At 42.4% G+C, this 27,356-nt stretch overlaps 2 protein-coding genes across 4 annotated transcripts in view; one reads left to right on the forward strand and one right to left on the reverse strand.

Annotated features, from left to right (window-relative positions):
- Window positions 1–1,313: 1,313 nt before the first annotated feature.
- LOC121715938 (zinc finger protein 696-like) lies at window positions 1,314–8,590 on the reverse strand. 3 transcript variants are annotated; one of them, XM_042101992.1, is made up of 9 exons: window positions 8,391–8,590; window positions 7,993–8,085; window positions 5,822–6,001; window positions 5,499–5,569; window positions 4,968–5,025; window positions 4,736–4,871; window positions 3,495–3,568; window positions 2,566–2,758; window positions 1,314–2,339 (listed from the first exon to the last, which is right to left on the reverse strand). In XM_042101992.1, the coding sequence occupies exons 2-9, from the start codon at window positions 8,083–8,085 to the stop codon at window positions 1,645–1,647; spliced, it is 1,500 nt and encodes a 499-aa protein (XP_041957926.1). In that variant the 5' UTR covers window positions 8,391–8,590; the 3' UTR covers window positions 1,314–1,644. The 3 variants fall into 3 exon arrangements, with proteins under 3 accessions (XP_041957926.1, XP_041957927.1, XP_041957925.1); XM_042101993.1 differs by having other exon boundaries at window positions 3,495–3,565; window positions 8,293–8,590; XM_042101991.1 differs by having other exon boundaries at window positions 8,293–8,590.
- A 666-nt stretch (window positions 8,591–9,256) lies between these two features.
- susd2 (sushi domain containing 2) overlaps window positions 9,257–27,356 on the forward strand; it is a 26,231-nt gene continuing 8,131 nt past the window's right edge. The window contains exons 1-13 of the mRNA XM_042101809.1: window positions 9,257–9,461; window positions 9,756–9,954; window positions 11,445–11,590; window positions 11,846–12,013; window positions 14,917–15,091; window positions 15,968–16,169; window positions 16,412–16,497; window positions 16,641–16,909; window positions 17,191–17,334; window positions 18,590–18,748; window positions 18,973–19,224; window positions 23,853–24,134; window positions 24,769–24,945. Of these exons, the coding sequence (XP_041957743.1) occupies window positions 9,383–9,461; window positions 9,756–9,954; window positions 11,445–11,590; window positions 11,846–12,013; window positions 14,917–15,091; window positions 15,968–16,169; window positions 16,412–16,497; window positions 16,641–16,909; window positions 17,191–17,334; window positions 18,590–18,748; window positions 18,973–19,224; window positions 23,853–24,134; window positions 24,769–24,945 (2,338 nt within the window). The 5' untranslated portion in view covers window positions 9,257–9,382. The remainder of the gene's footprint in view (window positions 9,462–9,755; window positions 9,955–11,444; window positions 11,591–11,845; window positions 12,014–14,916; window positions 15,092–15,967; window positions 16,170–16,411; window positions 16,498–16,640; window positions 16,910–17,190; window positions 17,335–18,589; window positions 18,749–18,972; window positions 19,225–23,852; window positions 24,135–24,768; window positions 24,946–27,356) is intronic.

Here is a 27,356-nt window from a genome sequence, read left to right on the forward strand (position 1 = left end):
CCAGCGCCAGATTTTGGAGTGCAGGGGACAAGCCGAGATGGGCTATGAGACATACGTTCACACTCGGTATCATGTTTCAATACACTTTAGGTCAATATCACACCGGAATTCTCCTTTAAACAATAATCTACCTGGCACTGGTGACATTGGAATGCATTTTTTAGACCGAAAGCATGTCATCTTGTGGCCATGAAACATGTAATACCTATATTATACTGTACACTCTGTTGGAAATCTTGTAATTTTTTAACAGTTATTTCCTCATAATCCATGTCATAGATTAACTTCATTCTTAACATTTTGTTCCTTGGATGGGATGGTATTGATAAGGTATGTTTTGAATGGAATACTTACGAAAATGGCCATGGCTTTGCAACTGAGAGCTTAAAGGTGCTCTAAGCGATGCTGGGTAATGTCACTTCTGTTGACTTTCAAACAAAACAGAGAGCTAGCTCGCTACTTCCTCCCCCTCCCTCCCGTGCTGCTCCCATGCAATTGAAACTCTCCTAAACGCGCATCTCGTCTGTGATTTGCTGAAATAGTTTGTTATGTTTTTATGGGCTAGGTTTGTCCAGGTTGTTTTTGTTGCCGTTTTTGGAGCCTGGGCTGTCTGTTTTTTTACAGAGTATTCAGGACACAGACAGCTAGCGGTTGGTTAGGTGATATTTGCAGTAAGTGAAATAAAATGTTTAGCCTAAAAAACGTGTGGCATCGCTTAGAGCACCTTTAAATAAGATTTCTCCAACTTGGTAACATCGATATCTGTTTCTCTTGGTGTACATCTTAGTAGTAAATATAATGTATACTGCTCAAAAAATGAAGGGAACACTTAAATCACACATTGGATCAGTACTCTGACATTGTTTGGTGTTGAGGTGAAACTGTTATGAGGTGACTGTTTGATTTTGCTGTTAGGCTGTCAGACTGTCAGACATCCTCTGCGAGTAGTCTGAGAAAGGAGAAAAGGGTGGAAGTTTATAAAAAATGTGTTTTTTTCAACATATTTTTTGTGAGGTTCCATTATCAATGCCTATACAAGGATACAAGGAAGTTTATTGTCACATGTATATAGTTACTGGAAGTAAGAAATGCAGTGAAATTATGTCTGGTGTCAGCCTATTTGTGCATTTATGGGGTAAAAAATGCAGTAGAAGAGGGGTTAGTAGATTAAGTGGCAAGGGCTGCATAAGAAAGGTGGGGGATGATTGGTATGGGGGGGGGCACCAACAAGGAGCACCCAAGAGCAACAGGGGCAAGGAAAAACTCCCTTACCAAGGTAGAAACCTTGGGCAGATCCACGGCTCAAGGGGCTAACCCAACTGCCAGGGGTCTTGGTGTGTGTGTTGGGGGGATGACAGGGGAGATGGGATAGTGTGCTGTGTATGTGGGGAGAGGGCAGTGTGCAATATGATCTATCAATGGATACCTAAGACTGCCTGTCAATGGATACCTAAGAACTGACCGATAGCGTGACGCCAGTCCAGGACTATACATCACCAACAGAAGTTTCGTTTTTTCAGCAGAACAGGCAGTGAAGACCAATTAGCTGAATTTGACAAAAAGTGCATTGTATTGCAATCGTGGAATACACCTTAAAGTCTGCAGTCTAACAGAAACACCTCTGCCACTTGATGTGGGGCAGGTCTACAGATTTTCCCCAGTGTGCTTAAGCTCATGTTTTTTTAAATTTCCCTTTGTGGAAAACCTCTTGCCACATTGAGTGCAGTCAAACGGCCTCTCTCCTGTATGAATGCGCTGATGCGTTTTGAGATTTCCCTCATGAGTGAAGCTCTTCCCGCACTGAATGCAGTGGTACGGTCTCTCTCCTGTGTGAATGCGCTGGTGTATTTTGAGGTTGCCGATGTGAGTGAAACGCTTGCCGCACTGAGTGCAGTGGTACGGCCTCTCTCCCCTGTGGATGTTCTGGTGTGTCCTTAAACTTCCAAGTTGAGTGAAATTTTTGCCGCACTGAGAGCAGTGGTACGGTCTCTCTCCTGTGTGGAGCCGGTAGTGTCTTTTGAGACTATCCTCGCGATTGAAACTCTTCCCGCACTCGATGCAGTGATATGGTCTCTCTCCGGTGTGAGTGCGCTGGTGTTTGATGAGATTGCCCACATAGTGGAAGCTTTGGCCACACAAAACACAATGGTGCTGTCTCTGTGCAGAGTTAATGCGCTGGTGCACCTTGAGCTGGGAGCTGAAGCTTTTGTCAGATGGAGGATAGGAGAAACTTCGGCCTTCTTCTAGCTCTGTGGAAGAACTGGAGGAAGCAACGGTCTGCTGGGTCCAACTGGAAGTAGGGTTTTCCAAGGGGTCAGCAAAGGATGATGCACAAGGCCCTTTCCATTTCACCATAAAAAGACACGACACACAGAAACACATCAATGTCAGAGTTATTGGGTATGGTGTTTAGTGGTTCATAAACCAAACACAAAGGGGCAGAACCTTTACTATTGTGTCAGTGAATGGGCATTCAGCTATGTATGTGTATGAGTGTGGGGAAGAAGTAAGTAAGTAAGTAAGTTAATAAGTATGTGTGTATGTGTGTTTGGTGTTAGCTCTTACGGTTCTCAGACTGGTCTCCATCACTCTTCCATCTCCTCATCTCTTCCTCCATCCCTCGCTGTCCTTGTACTCTAGCCCAGTCCACCAGCCCCACCGACCCCCCACATAACTGGGCCAGAGACACGGGGTCGTCAGAGGGGAGGTCCATCTCCAACCGGAGGATTGGGGTCATGTTTGATTGGGCCTCTTCTTCCTAAAGCACATTAAAGAAAAACACTGGTGGAATTTAAAAACTGTAGTAATGAGCGAATTTTGTCAAGGGGAAATTTGGACAATTTGTAATCTGTCAAACATTCAAGCTTTAACTTTAACAGTGTTTCCCACCGCCAGTGGTGCACCGCCACAAATTCAACATTGACCACCACACAACTTGTCCTATTTAAATTCAGGACATTCAGTTAAGTTGTGCTGCTGTGCGAATGCAGCCTCTGCCCTTTCTCTCTCTCTCTCTCCTTCCAGACCCACCCCTCCTCTTCCCTTTCTCTCTCTCTCCTTCCAGACCCACCCCTCCTCTGCCCTCTCTCTCTCTCTCTCTCTCTCTCCTCTTCCAGACCCACCCCTCCTCTGCCCTTTCTCTCTCTCTCTCTCCTCTTCCAGACCCACCCCTCCTCTGCCTGCTCAGTGCTCACCAATTAAAATGCTATCGTGCAGGAATTGTTTTGATTTTTTTAGTCTATGGTTTGAAGACAACATGCTTAAACACCATCAAATCTGATTAGCATCATGACCATACTGCGCAAATCTACTCAAAACGGTTTGGGTTACTAGGGCTAATCATGCAGGATAGGTGTAGCTGTAGCTTATTTTGAACTTTCAGGACTCCTGTTTGCTCAATCCAGATCAACTCAACTCAAGAAGGCTTATCCCCAGAATATTAGGCTCTTAGTTTGAAATTTTCTCCAAAATAGAATAGACTCCAAATACTGTACCTCGATCAGTTCTGTTTTGATGTCTTCAGCTGCAGAGATGGTCTCTTCTGCTCCAGGGTCGGCTGTTTCTACTGCTGGAATAGAAAATATTCATATTTAGATAGATTTAAACGAACAGTTAAACTGCATAGTGAACACAGCTGGAAGGATTATTGGTGCTTCACTCCCCTCCCTGAAGGACATTTACACCACCCACCTCACCCGCAAGGCGACCAAAATTGTGAGTGATGCAAGTCACCCCGCTCACAATCTGTTTGATCTACTGCCCTCTGGGAAGAGGTACAGAAGCCTGCGCTCCCGCACTACCAGACTCACCAACAGCTTCATACACCAAGCTGTAAGGATGCTGAACTCTCTCCCTCCTCTCCCCCCTCCACCCTCAGCTACATAACATCCTGGACATTGGACCCACAATGGCCGCCTGCACTACTCCACTTGCACACTTGCACACTTTACAACTTGGTGTTGTTGTCCTGAAAACACAACACTTCTGCTGCTCTTACATAACTTGCACCACTATGCCACTTTCTTTCTTACTTAGGTCAAACAGAACTACCCAAGCCTTTTATTGGCCTGACTTTGCACTAGTATTTTTATTGACTGTCTATGCACAATTTCAACCAAATTTTGCTGCTCTTATTTTTTCATTATTATATGTGCCCTCTTATTTACTTATTTACTTGAATGTTATGTTATGTTTGTCTGTGGACCTAAATTGGTAAAATATGTCTTGTCTTCACCGTGGGATGGTGAGAAACGTAATTTTGATCTCTTTGTATGTCTGGAACATGTGAAGAAATTGACAATAAAGCTGACTTTGACTTTGACTTTGACTTTTATTATGATTTGCTAAGTCACATTCAAACTGTAAAACCCTTTGCAAACAAACACCTGCCACCACATTCCATTCGTTTAACTGCACCAAACAAAAATCAGAAAGAAAGGTGATTTATATCCATAAATTATTATTGCTTTTTAATGAAACCTTGGCAAGTATATGTACTAACCATTTTACATCATTATAGATTGGTTAGTCATGATATAGTTTATGATATTGTTGTGTAATACGGTCTCACAGAGAATAGCCACTTCTAATTAATGTGGGGAAATGATTCTGAGTGTTTCTGTGAGTCTGTGTGTGTGTGGGTGTGCATTCCTGTAAGTATGTGTCTGTGTTAGCACCTCTGTGTGTACGCGTGTGTGTGTTTGTGTGAGTGTGTGTGTGTGTGCATGTGCGTTACCAGACTGCCTATGCTCTCCATATCCATGATCATCAGAACCATGTGTATCTTCTTTTTCTTTAATCCCAGAAAGTGGACCCTCCAGCAGCTTCTGATCATCAAACAAGACTGTCGGACTCTCGCCATCAGAAGAGACCTGACCAACAGACCATTAGCAGGAGATAAAACCGTCAGGTGTGTATGTGTGTGTGTGTGTGTGTGTGTGTGTGTGTGTATGTGTGTGTGTGTTTACCTCAGCCTTGACCTTGCTCTCCCCACCCTCCAGCCATTCATTCCCGTCCTGGAATGTCCTAGAGGAGAAGTTTAAAGGTCAAATGGGTAAGAAAGACATTGGAAGTTTACCATCAGGAAAATCGATGAGTTTAGAGGGCCATTACAGCTGTTTTCCACTAGGGAGCTCTACTGAGCAAAAGATCCCCAAAGTAAATATTACCTTTTAACATGCATGTGTGTAGGTGTGGGTGTAACTGCGTATGGAGCCAATACATATAAAGAAGCACCAACATCAGAACAACAATGGCCTACAGTTTCTTGAAAGAATGCATAATGTTTCCCAATGTAATGAATAATAATAAGAAGAAGCACACATTATTTTGACAATGCACAATGATTTACAGTTATGACTTTTGTTTGACTTTAACACTTCACAGTTTACATGTGATTCTTAACATTACTGTATGGAATTGTGTGTGTGTGTGTGTATGTGATAGAGAGAGAGAGAGCGAGAGAAAGAGACCAAAGATGTCTGTGACTGTATGCATACCCATCTTTACACTGAAGTTTCTGGAGCTGCCGACGTAGGACCCTGAGTTCATTCCTTAGCAAAGCCACAGTCTGTATAAACACACACACACAATCACACATACATAATCACACATACACAATCACACAACAGACAAATACACTAGGCCTTCACTGTACTGAAACTGGCACACGTACATGCTCTCTCTCTCTCTCTCTCTCTCTCTCTCTCTCTCTCTCTCTCTCTCTCTCTCTCTCTCACACACACACACACACACACAGTGTTGGCATATATGCTTGAACATCCACACATCCACACACACATACATACTATATCACACAGACCTGGTTGGCTTGTGTGAGTGAGTTGTCTTTCGTCTCCAGGCGTTTCTGCAGCTCATCGGTCTGAAGTCTGAGCTGCCGGTTTGAATCCACTTGCTCTGTCAAGCTCCGACTAGCCTCCGCCTCCCTCTCCTCCAGACGACAGATCAGCACGCAGAGCTCCTGATTCCTCACTACTTCATGCTGACACACACACACACACACACACACACACACACAAAAGACATGTTCACTAGTTTGACCATCACCATGCTTGATTTAGAGCGCTAGTGTATGTATGGCTTGGTAGCTGGCCGTGGTGCTGAGATGCTAATAGGAAAGGGGGCGGTGCTAATCCTGGTCCCAGAATTTAAGAAAAACCATGTTAACAAGAAATTAACTCATTCCCACTGTACCTGGTGGACCACCTTCTGACCGGTACCCAGTGGTGAAAAAATACAGATTTTAAGACATATGAGAGATGAAACTGCCCATTGCTTATGCAAAAAGTGGTCAACATTGAGCAATTTTGGTATCAATACAACGTATTTAATTATATATTAATCTAAAGTTCAATTATGTTTTAAGCCATATTATTACATAGCATTAGGCCTAAACAAGTCATATATGTGTGTTCGATGAGGCTAGTCCATGGGCTAGTAGGGGTCAACCTGTACCCCCCTACTACTGAGCTTAATGGTATTTTCTTGAAGCCCTGGTCCCAAAGTTTTAGAAAAATCATGTTAACAAGAAATACTCTCATTCCCACTGTTTTTAGTACTTTCAAACATGTACCGAATTACATGTTAAGTTGGAACTATATACAGTACTTGAAATGTATGTATGTAGAGATAATTGTGTATTAATGATCATGCATTATACAGTAGCCTATTATGTACAACTGTCCCACACCCTAAAGATGCACAGAAGGATGTGTCACCCGAATCTGCCATGGTGGCTACAACAAGGCTCAATAAAGGCAAACATAGTGATTTTTTCCAAGATTATTATTATTACATTACATTTAGCAGACACTTCTTGACAAAAGTGACTTATGTCAGCTATCACATTGTCACATTGTCACAGCTATCACATAAGGGATCACATTGTCCCCGGAGCAACTTGGGGGCAATATCAACAAGCTTAACTGGCATGATGTCAGCATCAGTCCATTTAGGTACCATCGCTTCATTGTTATTAATCATCCAACCATGCCCTTGCACTGGATCTGGTATGTCAGGCTCATATTGCTAAAGCTGTTTCCATGAGCCAGAGGCCCATTTTGGGCCAATCGGTGCCAACTGAGGGCACCAAACTTTATTCTTATTTTCTGATAGCTATACGTGTGTCAATAACACAAAAATGCATGATAGACATCTGGGATTGTGGGGGTGAGAAATGCCAAAACCTATGTTCACAGTTCACATCTTGAGGGTATAAGGTTTCCGAAAATATATGGTGTAGGTGGTTAAATCAGTTTTCCCTTCATGGTACAGTGACAAGTCTATTTCTTGCTAACATGATTTTTCTTAAACTCTTGGAGCAGGGCAACAAGAAAACACCACTTCAGTAGTAGTGGGGTGGGGTGGGGCATGCATGTGGCCCTGTTACCTAGCTCACCATAGACTAGTGGCTAAGGAGCCGGGCTGAGCTAAGGTAAGGTTTTGTTGTGGGTTCAATTCCTGGCTTCCACTGTTGTGCCCTTGAGCAAGGAATGTAACCCCAAGTTGCTCTGGGAAGAATGGCCTTTGTAATATAACTGACAAAAGTCACTGTGGATAAAACCGTCTGCTAAATGAATACATGTAAATGTAAAGATTGTGTGTGTTATGATCACTTCACATCCTCTGTGGATAAAGGGCCATGTGAACTTAAAAGCTAAGAGTGAAATGGAGAATAAAGCAGAGAAGGTGGGATGGCTTGTTAGGCATGATGTTAGACAATTAAGGAAGGTTTATGTCTTTGAATACAGAAGTGGGGTGAGTGACAGCTGCCAGTCATCTTTGTGGGCTCCCTGAACTGTGTTTAGAAAACAATATTTATCATTCAATATCACACCAGTGATATGCTACTCAGACTCTGATGATTACCTTAACAATGGAGGTATATTGATTGTGGAGAGAGGATTTGTGAGGTTCTAGAGACGGGAAGATGGTAGAGATAACTATAGCCTATGTGTGTGCGTGTCCTCTTACCTGTAATACTTGTGTTATGAATTGAGTGGCTTTCTCCAGATTGATGCAGGCTTGCTTGTGATTCCTGTCCATTTGCTGGGCAATCTCGTCCATCTTCACACACACACACACACACACACACACACACACACACACACACACACACACACACACACACACACACACACACACCAAATAGTCGAATACTCAGTAACAAGGAATGCTCACAGATTTAGGTTTGATCATTGTCACTTGCGCTGACCAGAAAGAACAGCTTTAAACAATCTATGTAACATTTCAGCAAACCGGCATCCCACCCACCTCCTCTGTGTCGATTTCCCTCTGTCGGAGGAATCTTTTTTTTGCACTGTATTTTTGTTTCGTAGTAGTAGTAGCCACCGGTCATTTAAAATACTAACCTCAGGAAAGAAAGACGCCACCACATAGCCCACTTAGAGCTAGTCTCGTCCACCTCCTCCGCTACACAAAAATAAACTGAAGCTGACCGCAACTTTATTTTCTAAATATCTCGACGTTAATAACAACCACGATCCCTTCGCTTTTTCAGTTGATAGCATTTGCGTTTGTTTTGCTTGTTTTACGCGTATTTCTTCGGCTGTTTTTGCTTGCAGTTGTCACAAACTCATTTGGTACATGAGCGCCATCTGCTGACGTGGGGATGTGCAGCACACTCTACTGTCCCTGCGAAGGCAGGCAAGTTTTTGTCAGACGTCGAGTGGACCCTAAGCCCAAAAACAGAACATCTAGCAGGAGTAGCCTATCTGAAGCAAAGACCAGGAAGGTAGATTGTCAAACACATTCAATTCATCCAATCAAAATATACTGTCATACTGTCATGGTTGATACAGAACAAGTGGGTTACCCCAATAGTTCAGAATCACAAGCCCTGGAGAATCAGGTGCCATGACCTGAACTAAAATAGAAACAGGAAGGCCAGTGTTGCAAACAGCAGGCTTTAAATCGGCTTGAGGTCATTCCCAGAAACTCCACCTTCTCTTGTTTGTGAACTAATTTGTATGAACTTACATACACATAAGTTATATAACGACTTAATTATTACACTTAATTAATGAATGAAAATAAATGAATTAATGCGTGATAAGTTTGCATGCAAGGCCCTTATTTCATGATTGCTTCACATGCTGCCCCCCTCTGCAATTTGTGGGAGCAACATTAAGCGGTTGGAGGCAGGGTGGGGGTGGGGGTGGGGGGCAAAGAGGGGCGGGCAAAGGGGGCAGTTGGGAGAGTGTGCTTCCGTCTCGGCCAGGGCCACTTCCTCCAACAATGTGTAACCAAAAGGACCTTTGCTACAATGTCACAAATAAACTGTGGATCAAGAGAGCATGTGAAGATCACAGCTGAGTCAAAACTACTGAATTTGTTCTAAGTCATGGCAAACAATCCCAGGAAGGCTCTTATTTTCTTTTCCCTGACTTTGAATGCACTTCTGCTGGTTTCCACTGCTACTGGTAAGTTACTGCACAACCATGACACTCCATTTCAAGCTGGAAATGCATCTTAAAGACACATTAAATTATGATTGATTATGAAGCTTTGCAGTTGCTAACTCAACGAGAATATATCAGAGAAATATAGCTGATTTATTTCCCCAGCCCTGGCAGAAAAGGACAGAGAGCAAATAGCGGGCAGTTTATCAGAAACAGGAAAAACAGAAATATAAAGTACAACTGTAACCATATAAATCTAAATTCTGACAAGCAGAAAGCCGCTGGATAATGTGACGACTCCCTTTCCTCCCTCAGCCCAGTCTTGTGAGGGGAAGTGTGGCGAGAAGCTGGACACATGTTCGTGCCACTCGACGTGCGGGTCTCTGGCCACCTGCTGTGCAGACCTGAAGCACTTCTGCCTGGACATCTCTCCCCACTCAGGGTCCATGCTGGGAGGGACAGACTTCACTCTGCTCAATACAAAATTCCATCAAGGTGATACAGTACTCTGCAGGTGAGAATGCAGTCATATTCAATGGAAATTGACAGCTTGTCTGCCTTTGCTGTTGTTGCCCATCTGTAAAACATATCAGTGAGTTCCTACTGTACCAAAAATCCCTACCTTGCTGATGGATGAATAAGGGACACTATATTACTTATTACTTTATAATATATAATGTGTTTCTAAGATTGTTATTCAATCTTATACCGTATAAATAAAAAAAAAAGGGAGGTATGATGCAAGCATATAAATGGGTACTTTGACAGTGCATACCTGTTACAGTTTTACAAAAAATGGTTAATGATTATTTCCAAATGTGTTCGCATAACTGTAAGCATAATTTCCACAAACTATTTGAATGATGCATGAAAATGTCCCCTATTGAAATTCGGTAAACACCCATTTTACATTGATAATCGATTCAAAGTGTACCTAAGTTTTGTTAGCATTACCATATCCTCCTGAGAACCAAGAAAACAATTCAACAATTTTTTTTGTGTGATTTCCTTTCTATTTAGGATTAAAAAAAACATCTTACAATTTTTTTATTTTTTTTATTTTTTTTTTATTTTAAATTTTATAACATGTCCCCTGTGGTGGACAAAAGGACCGTTTTAGTATGAAAAGGTAGCCATGGAAATAGACAAAAATGGACAAATTATGCTTTTAGTGGTATTAAATTAAGGGTAAACTTAACCAAATATAAGGGAAAATGTTATTTATCCTTCTAGACTACTTTATTTGCCTTTTTGGACAGTTGTATTTCTTTTTTCTGGATTGTTCATTTCATTTTCATGTTTTTCTTCCATCTGCGATAATTCATTTTTTAGTCTTACTCTTCCTCGCTATCTTCTTGAGGCACAGGTTCATAGTCCTCAGCTCTGTTTCACTCACTCATCACCTGAGAGCTCCAAATCTGACCACCCCCTTATTCATCCTATACAAATGATCTCCTAAATTTCCCCAAAAAATCAAAATATTTTGGTCCTGGTGTCCATTATAATGGACATTCATAAAGTCACTATTATTTCAAAATGTAAATAACTTAACTTCTTTCAAAATTAATCATATGATTCCTGACATTTTCATTAACAAGACCATATATTGCCATCATAATGAATGCTTATTAAGAAGACACTATTTGACTTATCTCTCCTCCTTCCATAAAATGTGCTTGTTTTGATGTCAACCATTTTTGAGAACCAGGAAGAGGAGGTTCCCAGCAACCCAGCCAATCACATGATATATCATTAGAAAGCCCAGGATGTCCTCTTTAAAAGACCACATGAATTGATAGAATAGCTCAAAGGGGTAAAGGGGTATGCATCTAGAACGTATGTCCACTACAGAGGACATAGGTCTATGGAGGATAAGCTATAATTTCTATAACCCATCTACATATTTGAATAAGACTGCATTGAATTGTTGAATATTCTGATGGAATTTTCTATCAGATAACATGGTCTAAATTGCAGCGCCATGTTTGTCCCTTTCACTACTAGGTTTAAACCTTCAACTGAGACAGAGGGGTATGTGGACGAAGTTGGTGTTGGCCACTGCATTTCTCCCCTACTCTATGTAACTGGGTGGATCCCATTTGAGGTTTTAATCAATGGAGTTACCAAGGCATGGGGGACTTGGCTATCAGGTTGACACAAACATAATATTGCCTTTTTACAACTGACAGTTTCATGATGAAGTTGTAATGTCAAACTTCTTCTAACCTCATATTGACACAAATCAGTAGTTCTTGACAGTAATCATGTAGTTATATGAGAGCTATATGTAGTTATATTTAACATTTTTCTTTTTCTACATTCATCAGACTTACACTCCTGAAGAGATGCTTAATTAGACATGATTAGCAGCCGATAACTTTTCCTGTCTTGTTCTTTTCATGCAGTCCACCACAGCAAACTAGATGCAAAGTTTAAAATCACACTAGTCAATGCCACGCAATGGCAGTACTATGGCACGCCAAACATGGGAGGAACCCTGCGAATGACGTGGAACTCCTCTCTTATCAACGCTGAGAAGGTCAGCGTGGAACTATGGGGCTATAATGAGACAGGTGAGTCACAGACACGCTGCCCCTTTATAGCCACAGAGATCTTTTCACATGATGATTCTCACAATCACAAAGATTCAGGAGAGGCCGAATACATTGGACACGCTGTCCGTTGTAAAGAGTTTTTTCAACTGTGTACAATAGAGAGGCCACAGCAGGAATATGAACAAGTCTCGCTAATGTACAGTATCATGACAAGGACTGATTTTGAGCTTAAAGGAGAATTCAGGCGATTTGTCACATAGATCTCTGGTTCTCGAGGTCACCGCCGGTGCGAAAAACAAAAACAGTCGGTTCTACCTAGCTTGAGTTGCTGCAGCCAACACCTAGAGCTGCCAGGCAGCTACAGTGCTGCACTCTGGGGGCATGTTCATGAGCCCCCATGTTCATGCCACCAGAGTAGCTTTGCATGATTCTTATGTGATAGTCATACAGACAGAAAAAAAAGCAAAGCTAATTCAGTATTCTAAGTGACCTTCCTTTGCTACGCATGAGATACATATGAACATAACCATGTGTTTAGATGTTAGAAATAATCTTGTTTTACATGCCAAGTTTATGTTGAAGTTCCCACCACCACTCCACTGCTTGTTTGAGAGGTGGGGGTGAGGGGGGTATAATAGCATCACTATAATAGTGTCCTTTACAATGAGCCAAGGGTGGTCCAGGTTATAGCTTATAGCTTTACAACACTATTAAAGGTGCCATGTGTAAGAATTGAGGTAAGAATATCCAAAAAAAAAGAGCTACACACATCAAAAGAATGAGAAGAAATAAGGGTGATGATGTCATTAAAAAAATGACAAGGTATAGTGCTGCAGAGATATCATGCTAAATTACTAGCCACAGCCCGACAGGTGTCATAATACCAGTTTCGGCCATGGGAGGCGGTATGCGGGCAACATAACCGCCAGCCAAACTGCAATACGTGTTTCTTGGTTGTTACTCTAGGGTAGACCAACTCACTTTCTGGAGGTATACTGCCCCCATCTTTTATGGAATGTGGAGTATGAATTGATTTTTGGCGGACATTACACATGGCACCTTTAAAGGAAGAGCAGTTCAGGGTTCAGCATGCACTCTGTTGTAAAATATAGCCAACCTTCAATGGTGCACTTTAGTACAGGCAAGGCAAGGCAAGACATGTTTATTTATATAATACATTTCATACATAGAGGCAATTCAATTACATAGCTTTACACTTTACATAGTTTTACATTTTACATCTACAAGCATAGTATAACATAGTATAGTGCAGGGTCACACTTCACTTGGATAGTCCGTCCAGCAGTAATGCATTTAAAAAAAGTACATGATCTGCTCTTCAATCTGTTAAAATTTAATATGGCCACATAATACATTTATTAGCTAAATTTAAATTTTTAGTTTGCAGTTTGTATAGAAAAGTAGAGTGAAACCTAAGGCAGATTAGGTGTCTATCATGATACAGTCTTACAATATTAAATGCCAGTGAAAGTATCATATTCAAAATAGTCAGTCAGATTTTACAAAAAGTAATTAACATATACTTTGACAAATATAAGCAGCAGTGTGCAAAGGTGTCAAAGGTTAGGTTTTGGTGTGCAGCAATGCAATAGTGCTTGACATGAAAGTCAAGCTCTTGATGAGAGTTGCCATTGTTAAGGCATCAAGCAGCATATCTTCACTAAAATGTAGTAAGTACCTCCTCAATTAATATAAAAACTGAGTGATTATGATCACTTGCTACACTTACTGCAACATGTTATTGTATGGCCATGTAAGTATAAGCAGTAATGCAAAGGCAAAGCGCAGTATAGCCTATAAAACTACCAAATTTTGCCTAAATGTCAAAAAACAAAATGTTTTATATTCACCTCACTTTGATCTATCTAATGACACCCCTTGTTGTTACAGTTTTTTACAACTATTTACACACGTTTTCAAAACTCTGTGTCTATTTTAACTCCACACACAAAACCAACAATCGCTCACACAAAATGCAAAATGCCTCAAATCTCCAGCAAAATGACACACAACATTCAAAATGTCATAAACACATCTTTAAATCAAACATTCGCCTCACATTACAAACACTTTTGTCATAATGACATTTTGGATACATCATGTAGACACTGTTGCTCAAAAACTAACGCTCTTTCGTCTTTCATAGACTTTATGTATTTCCATACAAGAGTGAAAGTTACGGTATCTACAGAGAGAAGTTGAAATACACAGTAAAAATGCAATCAATTGAAACCAAAAAATAGTGATTTTTCCCAAATAATTTGCTGTTGCGAATACAGTATTTTACAGCCAACAAGAACAATGTTTCACAGTTTTTAAAAGGTCAGTAGTGGGAACTATTGCCTTCATGATTTCCTTTTAAAAGTTTCTTATGAGGAGATATCAATTATCAACAATGACAAGCCAGCTGGAACCTGTCACTCTCTCTCCTTCTCGTGACCGCAGACGCGTTCCCAATTAAATGGATCGCATAACGCTCACGTTAGGTCTGCTGCAAAGGAGATAACTAAGAGTAGGCCTATCATCTCTATTTAACATGACGTTTTGACATTGACATTGTAAACGTTCTCTAAGGAGAGTGAAAAGCAGTTTGCAGTAAAGCTAACCCACCCCTGGCTTAGAGTATTAGGCCTTTAGTATAGTATAGTATAGTATAGTATAGTATAGTATAGTATAATTCAGTGCATTATAATACAGTAAATTATAGTAATGTGTAGTATAGCAGATATAGACTATCCTGACAGAAATAATATACTGCAGACGTAGGTCTGATGGAGTTGTGCATTGACCTTTAGTAATGCATAAATACCTGCATCTATGCCAGTAGATGTAGTCTTATAAGCTTTGTTCTGACTGAATGTATTAGAGAGGTGGAGAGTAACGCCTTCTACCGCATTCAGGTGAGCAGTACAATGAGTCCTGGGCAGCTGAGTGGCAGTATCTGTACTCAGTGGGGAAGGCTGTCCCCAACACTGGGACCTTCAGCTTCGAGCCCAAACCAGCCACGGACCCCCACTGGAGATGGGAGATGGGGAGCATGAGGGTCAGCCCCAGCTCACCCACTGGCGGACAGAGGTAGGTCATTAGCTTGCCTCCTCCGCATGGAAATGACTTTAAGTCTAACAGTTTAGTCAGTGTGTGACATAGCCTCAAGGTTATCACAGATCAGTTGTATGAAGAGTAATTGTTCATACAAAACATTATTCATACTGTGCATTATGTTGGTTGGTTTGTGAGTATTTATTACTTCTGCATGCTTACTTAATAATGGCTGTTCTGCTTACTCTGTGCTCTAACACCTCATATAAAGATATATAAATCCAGAGACTTTCTAATGAGGAGACATAGCACTCAAAAAATCCTCCATAGAAATGCATGGGGCTAGTTTGTAACGCCAATATGGCCGTTGTCTACACATATCCCACCCCTTCCTCGGCAAAACATCGACATGTGAATACATTGAGCCAATCATGTGGTGTGATGTGAATACATTGAGCCAATCATATGGTGTGTTGTGAAGACATCTTCCCAATCATGTGTTGTGAACTCGCCGCTGGAGCAAAATTGGTGTGAAGACTTGCGCACGCGCATTTCTGCTGAATAGGATGCCCGATGAGTGCCCAAAAAACTTTGCTATATGGCCGCCAAGTGGAGGGACTTGCCTGAAAGGACTTTGATAAATCTAATATCTATAATGTAGTACAGTGGTAATTGAATCTAAAGTGCGTACCTACAGTACATTGAAACGTTAGTGTTTTGCTGCACTGTTCAGAAATAAAAAATAATCAACTTTAATATCTGTGTGCTCCGGTGATCCCCTTTCACTGCATGACCGGTCCTCTCCCGTGAAGCATTAGTTTGTCATCAGAACAAGTGCAGTGGAATTAGCATTTTTTACTAAAGTGCGTGCTCTTTGCTATTGTGATTGTGATGAGTAGTATATTCTGACAGGGATGTGAACGCCTTATGGAGTGGAGCTCACGCTCTAGCCTGGCACTTGGAGCAGGCCTTCAGGGCGGACTCAGCCAAGTGGGCCACAGCTAAGTGCCTGGCCTGGGACGCCATGGAGGAGCGTCTGCCCGACTTCCTGTCCGAGATCCCAGACTGCCCCTGCACACTCGCCCAGGCCAGGGCAGACACGGGCAGATTCCATGTACGTGGTACTATCTCAACGTACCATTCAGATAAACAGATAAAAAGATGTATATTCTATTCACATAGTGTGTTAATGGTGTAGGCGGCCATTCTAATCCAAGCACAAAAGCAGTGTCAAATCTAGTCAGTAATAATGCCTCATTATGTCTGATTTCATTTTAATTTAAGTCACCTGATGAATCCTCCTATTACCGGTAAGTGGCTTTGGAACGTTAAACAGATTTGTTCTGGTTTGAACAGACTGACTACGGCTGTGACATTGAGAAGGGGAGTAAGTGCACCTATCACCCAGGAAGTGTTCACTGTGTCAGAGCCATACAGGCCAGGTATGCTTTGCCATGACCCAAGAACATAGCACATTAAAGCATTACTGTCTCAAAAAATGTCCCTATTCACACATTGATAGGAAGTATTATTTAGGTGTCTTATTAAATACCTTTTCTTTATTGTTATGTATTTTATGTCCTAGCCCTAAGTATGGGGCAGGTCAGCAGTGTTGCTATGACAACACAGGTGCCCAGGTGTTGACAGGTGACTCCATCGGGGGCAGTACGCCTGACAGGGGGCACGACTGGGGTTCCCCGCCGTACGGAAACCCCCCGCGGATACCGGGCCTCTCGCACTGGAAGTACGATGTGCTCAGCTTCTACTATTGCTGCCTGTGGTCAGATAACTGCCAGTACTACTTCAAACACAGGCCTTCCAGTGACTGCAGGACCTACAAGCCTCCCAAAGCTGGTGAGAAACACATACATACTGTATAATGAGCTCAAAAGCTGAGCCTGTCACTATTAATGATAAATATCGACAGAAACCACAAGAATATTACTCTAGAACTGCAAGCACATTTCAGCACACATGACAGGCAGGGTGAGAACTGCCCCCTTCCCCGAGTAACAGTCGGGGAAGGGGGCATCTTTATTAATCATATTTGCCTCTGAATCAGTTAAGTATTCCAGATGACCTGTAGTCCTGGTTTGTAAAACTGAGGTCTTCTTCTGACCTTCACCTCCGTACAGGCACTGTGCTCGGTGACCCTCATTTCATAACATTTGGCGGCGGCGCCTACACCTTCAACGGCAGAGGGGAGTACTACCTGCTGTCTTCCCCAGACAAAGGCCTGTTTGTTCAGGGCAGGACGGAGCCGGTGAAACTGGAGAACGGTGGGTCCCTCTCGCTCCAGTCAAAGAGGTGGGAGTTTTCCCGTAAGCCCCACATCTCTCTGGGGGCCCTGGGTCCTTTGTGTGGCCGCTGTGTAAGCCATAAGAGTCCCCAGTGAAAGACCAGAGAGATTGGAGTTGGGGTTGGTGGTGGGTGGGGGGAATTAAGCTCATAGTTGTGTTACACAATAGCAAATGCTCTGTGATAGTCATGGGAGAGATGAGTTAGTCCTGTAGACACAAGATGTGTTTTCATCCTGTTGTTTTTCAAGGGTTGAAGCTTAATGAACAACCATGACATAATTTATTTATCCTGACCGAATAAGCCTTTGTTGTAGCCAGAAGCCAGACAAAGTGTATGACTGAATAATACGTGTATAACTGAATGTTAGTGTGAATGTAAAATGCATAGGGCTTACATATTAAATTAATTGTATATAAATATAGATAGATATTAAATGTAATATCATCAGTAATAAGTGCAGATTTTTTCAGAGTGGTGTTAACTTTGCAGAGTAGTTTTAGTAGTAGACCTAGTAGTTTTTTTTGTCACTTCAACTGAAATTTGCGTGAGATGACATAGAAAGCAGTCTACATCAGTTTTATTGGGAACCCTGCCTTGTTAAAGGAGAATTCCGGTGTGATATTGACCTAAAGTGTGTTGAAACATGATACCGAGTGTGAACGTATGTCTCATAGCCCATCTCGGCTTGTCCCCTGCACTCCAAAATCTGGTGCTAGTTAGCCGATGCTACCAACAGCTTTTTCAATGGTGGTGCTTCGGCATCGGGCTAGCCATGCAAATAAATCACTGTTTTACACCATTTATGAGGCTCAATGTATCTACACACTTCATTGGTAGACTTCCGAGGGCCCTGACATTTAAAACGAGACATTGAGAACTTTGAAAAAGCACTGGTAGTTTACTTACAAGACAGTATCTTCACGAAGTTTAGCGTTTGCAGCCATCTTGAATTTAGTCACGATAAGTCGAGCGACAAGTAAGAATGAACAGGTATGATAAGGGATCAGATTCCAAAAATAATTCTGTGGAAATGCATGGAAAAAGCTGTTGGTAGCATCGGCTAACTAGCGCCAGATTTTGGAGTGCAGGGGACAAGCCGAGATGGGCTATGAGACATACGTTCACACTCAGTATCGTGTTTCAACACACTTTAGGTCTATATCACACCGGAATTCTCCTTTAAGGCCTATAGTGTGTGTAGTGTATACAGATGTATTGTATTTTTCCTCTCAGGTTCCCTAGTCCAGGCCACCAGACTCTCCTCTGTGGCCATGAGGGAGAACAGCTCTGATGTCATTGAGGTGCGACTCGCCACGCGTGCTAACACCTTGGAGGTACTGAGGAACCAGCAGGTTCTCTCTTTCTCAGAGCAGAGCTGGATGGACCTCCAAGGTGAGAACACGGAACCCTGATTTATAGACCCAGACTTTACATGCTAACTATGCTTACACATGGGATTGCACTAAGTAGCTAATGCTAATGCTAACACGTGTCAACATGTACGTCCAATTAAGGGCAGGATTTGGTATAGGTCAGTGTAACATGGCAATACTGTAAACACTTACATGATGACATATACCTGAAGGAAACCTCACATCTGATTTGTTCGGTTCTAGGTGTATTTGTGTTCTCCTCCATGGTGGAGAACGTGACCGTGATGTTCCCCTCAGGGGCGGGGGTGGAAGTGCGGGCCCGAGAGGGCGCCATGGCGACCACCGTGCTCCTGCCCCTGGAGTTCACCAACCACACGCGAGGCCTTCTGGGTAGCATGACCGATGAGCTCGATGATGTCCTCGTCTCCAGTGATGAAGAGCGTTTCGATGCCAGTCAGAGCACACCTGAGGATCTCTTTCATTTTGGCTCAACCTGTGAGTATACCAGCAAGTCATACAAGTCATGCTCTACTGCAACCAAACTCAGTGGGTTGGAGTCACAAAGTCAAGAAACAAAGCCAACGATTTCAATTATATGTATGAGATTAACTCCGTATATGAATCCCATGTGTTCCTGGACTCAGGCAGTAGGGAGAGTAGAGCATGATGAGAGGAAACGGACCCAGTAAAAGAATATGGTACACTTCAAAACAGTGTGTCAACCCTCTTTAGGGACTTGTGTCATTCATACTTCTGATAATATTCAGTCATGAGATCACGGTAAATAGGCCTACAAAGGATGTATAGCAATGCGGCAATGCTTGAGGCCGAATCCAAACCTCTGTTTAGTATTTCCATGTTGCAATTTCCTCAAAGCAGTATTTTTTTGTGGCAATCTGTTGTCAATTACAGCTGTTTTTATTGGCCATCATAAATATCTCAGCTCGTTTAGACGCGAGAGTGATAAGAGGTGTCCAGAATCACTCCCGGAGTGTGAACGGCGCCTTAATTTTGTCATTCCTCATCACTGGGAGGATTTGCCTGACAGCCATCGATACCAGAAAACACATGTTTAGAGTTAGATGAGCACACACACGACAGAGAGAGAGAGAGAGAGAGAGGATCCTCTGGGTTCCCTCCTCAGCCTCGGAGATTGTTATTGTATCTTTTAATCTGTCTCAAATGCTCCGGCGGGGGAAACGTAGAAGCATGTGTTTGGGACCTTTTACAGTCAGTCACAGAGACCAGCTAGCACTGGTTCAGATTAGGTTAGATCAAAAACACAGCCCCTTTTAATCATCCCCTTTTACAGTCATTCTGATTTGTGGAACATGCCGTTGGTTGGTATTCTAAAACATTTTTGTCCATTGAGGTATTTACTTGTCAAAATGCATCTGCTATGAGGCCTTGACAGTGTTTGATCCTCACATCAGCTAGCACCGTTCTGTGGTGAGGTGGTTAGGGTACATGGATTTAATCTGGAGACTCAGATCTGAGAGGCTCAAACCTGTAGGGATGGCTTTTTTCTTACTTCACCAGAGTATCATCATTCCTCTGTCCTTACAGTACATACAGCCCACTTCAGCCCACTTCAGGCGTATTTGTTTCGCAATGTGCGTGTAAAATTATTGCAAGGTATGTACAAATAGGCCACAATGATGTAAAAGCGCAAACTGCCTGTCGCGGGGGCTGAACATGGTTAATTGCGTTTTTCGTGTCATGCATGCATTCATGGGAGGATCCAGGGGAAAGTGGGAGTTTAGCGTAAAAAGATGGGAGGGGAAGCGCAAAAAGCGCCTAATTATGTATTCTGCGGTATGTACAAAGACTGCTCCTGAAAGCGCACGTCTATTCTGCCCTGCCACACGTATTTCATTACTTTGTGGTAATGTCTGAAGTTCTGAAGTAAGGATGTGGACTATAATGAAAAAACTTATGTTGATTGTTATATGAAAACCTTGTGTCCAACCCTTCATTGTAACCAATTGAACACTAATTGACACCTGTTTTGTAACCTAATTATGTGTCAGGTGGGAGCAATTAAGCTTCCCCTTTAAAAGGCAAGGTACTTACCTGTTATTTTACACGTGACTTGAGGAAGGCCGACAGGCCGAAACGCCGAAATGTTGTCACTTTAGTCACATTAAAGACTTATATGTGTAACTCGGGAGTGTGCGGCACTTCTCTCCTTTTGCAAATGTCTGAAGTTCTACCATGGACTCTGTAACATTTTTTGTGGAAAACATGCCTTGGTTACCTTGTTTCAAACCATTCTAGCATGGTATTGAAAGCCTGCATGAAGACTCAGCTCGATTTGCACCAGTTCTCATTAATATTCAACGAGCTAAGCTGCTTGACTCTGACTGGCTAACAGCTAGTAGGTTTCCTCCATAACATGACAGCTGTTATCAACTAATTTTAGCTTCATGGCATAGATATATATACTGACTAGATGTTGCCTTCTGCTTCTCAGCATGCGTCAACACCGCCGCCATCTTGGAGTGGGGATCTGAAGCTCTAAATTAATTCTCCCGTATTGTCAGTGTTACCTATAGCGACGTTTGGCCATCCCCAGCGATAGAAAACCTTTTTAGCGATTAGTGACAAATTTGGGAACTTCTCACAATGATGGCAAACTCAGTTTCGTTGTTGAAACGTCAGAAAATCACCTTTCTCATGGCTTTTTCATTTGTGAATTATGCTACATCTCGTTCGCCCAAAGCATTGACCCATGATTATAAAAGTAACGACTGGCGTATGTAGTAACAGACCATGTTAAAGCACAGAAGTAAATGTTCTACAGATCTACAGCAACTGGTGAGATTACAACATACATGAGTCAACGAGACCAGAGGTATGTGGCCTCAACCAGAGCCTGTCTACGGAGAGCCTGTTTACTTCATTGTATCAAAACTGGTTGCAGTTTACTCATTGTTCCTCTAGGGGCCGCCGCTAGCTAGTGCAGAATGAATGGGAGTCTATGGGGCTAGACGGGTAAAATGTATCTTTATTATCGTCAAAAGCTTAGTTTTCTCTAGACTCGACCATAAATACATGCCTGTCAGTTTGAACAACCCAAAAAACTAGATAATTGCTGGAGATTTTGACGATTTATGGTGATTTTATTTTCGTTAGATCTTTACCTAGATTGACGCTAATGCATTATTAGAGGAGTGGATCACCGCGGCAAGATGGCGTCTCGATTGACGCATTCTTTCCAATGAACAGCAGTAGTCAAGGCGACATCTAGTCAGTATATATATATCTATGGCTTCATGGCATGAACTTAGCTTGGCTAGCGAGTGCTAGCATTGTCCAAATGTGCATAATTAAAACCTGCTAGGCTAGCGAGTTCATTAAACCTGTAGCACTTCCTTGAGTTGACAATAACGTTTTACTTACGGGCACTGGTCGTAGTCTGCTGCGATGGTAGCCTACTGCTCCAGGCTTCAACAGCAACCTTTTTGCAAAGCCTATAGCATTGTTCCAAAAAATAAACTGAAGCCATTTGATCCTCAAGTCTGGGTTCTTGGGCAAAATGCATTGTTGAAGTTCTATTCGTGCATAGCCCGTTGACATTCAGCCATCCTTGCATAGGCCTACTAAAACAGTCCCAGAGCTAAACGAATTTTGTGGGCATGGTCTCAACTGGGCGAGCTCATGAATAGTAATGAGCTCATCAATTCCATGTCAATCTGAAGAGCTTTTGCAATTGGCCTAATTTCTCTGCTTTTTCTTTTCAGTGGCTAGAGCTGACGAAGGAGGTAGCTGTTTATTTTCACATTCACGACATAGCACAAACACATATAGACCTAACATGTTAAAAAAAAAAGAAAGTAAAAACGGTTTTGTGTGGCAGGGCACCTTTAACTTTCGTTGGTGTTTCGAATGTCTTACTTTCACTTTCACGTCATTCACTTTCATACTTGCTAGATTTGACCAATTTTCCATAGCCTACGTGCACAAGTAGTTTGAGTAAAACTACTGATCTTCATTATCTCCCTGCTTGTTGACATCTTATCATGTATGTATTTTTTCATGATCGCTAAACGTTTGATTCTTTGTAATGTCATCAGTTCATTCAACTGCGCTATAGGCTCTGCCGTTCAGTTGCATGGACGTTCGTAAATTGCGATTATGGGCGGAGAAAGGCAGAGAAAGGCGCAGTTTACACAAGCTTGATAAATACGACGGAAACTTGGGTCTGACAGCATTCGCAATCTGCGGTTTGTCCATGACTCTGATAACGCCACGTTCGCAAATTTACATACATCTGGCCCACAGTATTTATATTTCATTAACATTGCATTTACATTCATTCATTCAGCTGATGTTTTTATTCAAAGCAATTTTCCATTAACCATTACAAATGAGGTAATTTCCCGATCCCACCCCATCTCTCTTTCCCACTTGCTTCCTGTCACAGTCTCTACTGCCCTGTCAAATTAAAGGGATACCAGGCAAGCCTGATGCCTTTTCTATACGAAGCTCCCCCTACCGCCTGTACGTGTCGATACGTGTGCGAGCCCTTGCTCGGTCTGAAGCTCTTTTCCTTTTCTTTGCATCTTCCATCAAGGGTTTTCGCTGCTTATTCGCCGGCTCTGCCATTATACACACGTTTGCAACAATCGCTAGCGTTTCGTTAGCCTGCCTCTGTGCTGGGGATGCAGGATGTAAACTGATCCTGCTTCTCGCGATGTCTGAGACTTTGTGAGACTGAAGGTCGGCGGGTAGCATACACCGAACTTGCAAGTGGGATATTCTTCCTACAGGCAGTAGGGGTGGGCGAGAGAGCCTTCATTCGCCCCGTAATGAGTCATTTAACCATATACCGACTTACAAAGATGATTAATTAACACAAAAACGTTGCCTGGTGTCTCTTTAAACAGTTTAAAGGCATAAAAGTCCCCCAAAAATGTATTTAAAAAAAAAGAAAAATACAAATGAGGAAACACATTCCAGCTGCAGTGCAGAAGAGACCTTAGACAATCATTACTACTGGACCGGTATTTCCATTTCTTTGTGATGGTGGTCAGTGCTCTTGTGTTCTTATTCTGATTGTTTGTGTTTACAAATTCTGTTTGTTTGTTTACATAGTTTATAATTTCCATGTCCTGCTATAGGGGCCGTATCCAACGAGACCTCCCTGTTCACCTACGACTCCGCTCACCTTCAGGACTCATACCTGTCCTCCCCTAAGCACCACGACACAGGCTTTATTCCGGCATTTTCTCTACCTGAGACCCCTGGCGACCCGCTGTTGAGCGACATGCTGAAGATGTGCTTTGGGAACGGGGTCGGCTTCTGCAAGTATGACACCCTGGCCACACGCAGTCTGAGGATGGGCAATGCCACCATGAGCGCTGTCCGGAGCCACACTGCCCTAGTCAGAGACCTCACGCCAGGTAGGTTCATGATGGTGGTGGTCATCAGAGTTGGTCATCTTGCCTGTGCACTCCACACAGGTGATAGAGCTAATGTGCTGATCTACCTGGCTTTTGTTGTGTTGTGATCAGCTGTTAAGTGAATAGTTGGAACAGATATGTGGTAGGACTTTTACTTTCTGAAGCTGGGATGTCCACCTATGGCTGTTATTGGTGGACTACAGGAGTGATGTGGATTTGGGGATGCTGTTTTTTAAGGACTGGACAACCAAGCAATCCCACTCTTAAGCATGATGTTTCTCCCAAACACCCTTTCAATGATGTTTCTCCCAAACACCCTCCCAACTGCACATTTAAAAGCATGGCAGGGGGCAGGGGGTAAAACCCACATAGCACACATCACTGCTGCACATCACCTACATGTTTTACAGCTTCCATTAGAGTAGCTCTATTTATGGACATTATTCATGAATCTGTCACAAACACAAATGACAAAAAACTATGCAGCATCTGGTCCAAGTCTATTTGGGATTCATTTGTAAAGTGAACTTGAGACAAACCCAAACCACTGACCATCATCACCACTAGCCAATCATGTCTAAACCACAAACACACAACATGGCCCTGTGGCCATTCTCCATCCTCTCCTCTGCAGTGGTGTCCTGTGGCTTCCTACCTGCCCCTACTAGGGGTGAAAAGGAGGGCCAGGTGTACCTGGAGGGGGCCGAGCTGACATTCTCCTGCCCCTCGGGTCATATCCTGTTGGGCTCCCCAAAGCGTACCTGTCAGGAGAGTGGACAGTGGTTGGGCACAACAACCCACTGCGTTTCAGGTAACCACAGTAACTCTACAGATGCAATGTTGTGGAGTCTAGAATCACCTTTCATGATCAATTTGATTTCATTTACATTCTACACAGCGACATTTGACTACTTCAGTAAATATTATGATGTCGTTAAAAATTCCCTTAGATAATAGCTTTGTTTAAAGCACAAAGGCATCTTATTGCAGTTGAAATCTAAAGTGAACAAATACAGTATAGTAGGGCTCAGGAAGAAGCACAGATGTCCAAGGACGGGGCTCGGGTCGAGGCTGTGCTCGACGGCCTGTTGAAATGTCCTTGAGGGAGATGCGCAGTAACTCTTCTAAAGTGTCAAACACATTGAATTCTCTCGGAGCATGCTACATAAATACAGTCCATTTACCAAAACATGCCGAGCGGTTTGGCTCACACACTTCATGCACTCTGCAGCCAAACCCATCACACAGTGTCTCACTGAGATTGAATGAATGACTGCTGACTGAAAAGGCTGCTTTGCTACATATTAGCCAGAAGAGGGCAGTGTTTTTCTCTCTAATAAACGAACAGCTCTGTCAGTTGGAATCAGGCTTTGCTGCTGAGGCCTGTCCTTGAACGCAATCCTCTCCACTGCCTGCCTTAGGCCACAGGCTGAAAAAAACAAACCTTGGTATTTGCCTACATTCTTAACTGTGTTAGTATATCATATTCAGTATAACAAGTCCTCAAGTTAGAGGCAGAGTTGGGTGAAACTCTAACAGTGCACGTGGAACTCTTTTTCACATATCAACTGAGAAAACTGTCTCACAAACAACTGAGCTACCATCTATTGTTGTTATTTTCTCATGGTCTTACGTAGACTTCCACCTATATGCCAAAATAAAATAGGCATAAGTATGAGAATAGGTTGATAACAGGTAAAGTAAAGTCAATAACCTGAAGACAAACAAACAGTTGAAATACACAAAAACACACGCGCACACACACACACACACACACACACACACAGATGGTAACACAAACACATACTTACAGGAATGCACACCCACACACACACAGACTCACAGAAACACTCAGAATCATTGCCCCACATTAATTAGAAGTGGCTATTCTCTGTGACACCGTATTACACTATTACTCAATAATCATAAACATCAGTCATCATAGATCTAGGTGATGACTAACCTATGATGCATACACTCACAGGTCTTTTAATTAACACAGTCACACACACACACACACACATACACACACACAGTCACACAAACACACACACACACACACACACACACACACACACACACACACACACACACACACACACACACACACACACACACACTTCCTGTTCAACCAGGATTGAGCGCAGGTGTCGCATCAAAGCTGCTGACAGACACATTACTGAGTAATGACTGCTTGGCTGACATCTCTACCTTTTATCTTTGTTGCAGAACGTGCTGTGTTTGTCTTGGCAAGCTCGGCCCTATTCTCTTCAAAGCCTTTATGAGAACACCATGCCTCATTAAGTTAGATTTGAACCAGAAATATCACTATAGCTATATCAGCAATATTATGCCTCACAATAGATGGCAATACTATACAATACATATATAGAATATAGTATAATATATTATACTGTATATAATAATAATATTATATATTATAATATAAATATATTATATATATAATACTAGGCGTCATCAGCATGCCACAGTAAGCTGAGCTGGTGTACCTTGGTAATGATTGATTAGGATTTTACATTCAGGAATAGCTCTCATTCCTTCACACGTCTTTGGCATGATTAATGCAGTGCACATTGCAGTACACCTTGACTTGAGACATCTTGGTATGTATTATGTGCCTTGGAGGTACAGGTATGCCTTGTCTGGTTGGTATATTTCCAGCAGTTAGATGTATGTGAGAAATTAGTGTAGATTCAGGCCTCAGTCTTTACATTTGTCATCACATCTCATCATACACCTGTGGGTTGTGTGGACATACACACAGTTTGTGTTCCTGTCACTGAACTGGTAAGGCAAAGTGTCACCTGCATCACATTCATGGGTCCGGTGGGGCGGGAGCATTGTTAGCTGTACAGGATACTGTGGTGGATTAAGGCCTTTGCTAAACGTAATGTGAAGAGATGAAAAAGGACTCTGATGCTGAAAAGATGATGTATTGTTATGAGTATGGGGAACATACATTTTAGAAAAACAACAACAACAAACAACAAACAACAACAGAGACAAGCGTTTCTGGCCTAGCCTGGGAATACCCATACAAACTTTCGGGAAATTTGCTCTGCAGGTCTCTCTGGCCATTGAAGCCCATTTCCAGTGTCCCTAAAACACGGGCATACAATCGCTAATCCGGGATGGGCGCGTATTTCTTTGGAATCGAGTAAACAACTGCATTTAAAACCTTTGTTTATTAGATTGCTACAC

The sequence above is a fragment of the Alosa sapidissima genome, chromosome 8 (assembly GCF_018492685.1).
Source record: "Alosa sapidissima isolate fAloSap1 chromosome 8, fAloSap1.pri, whole genome shotgun sequence".
NCBI classification, from domain to species: domain Eukaryota; kingdom Metazoa; phylum Chordata; class Actinopteri; order Clupeiformes; family Clupeidae; genus Alosa; species Alosa sapidissima.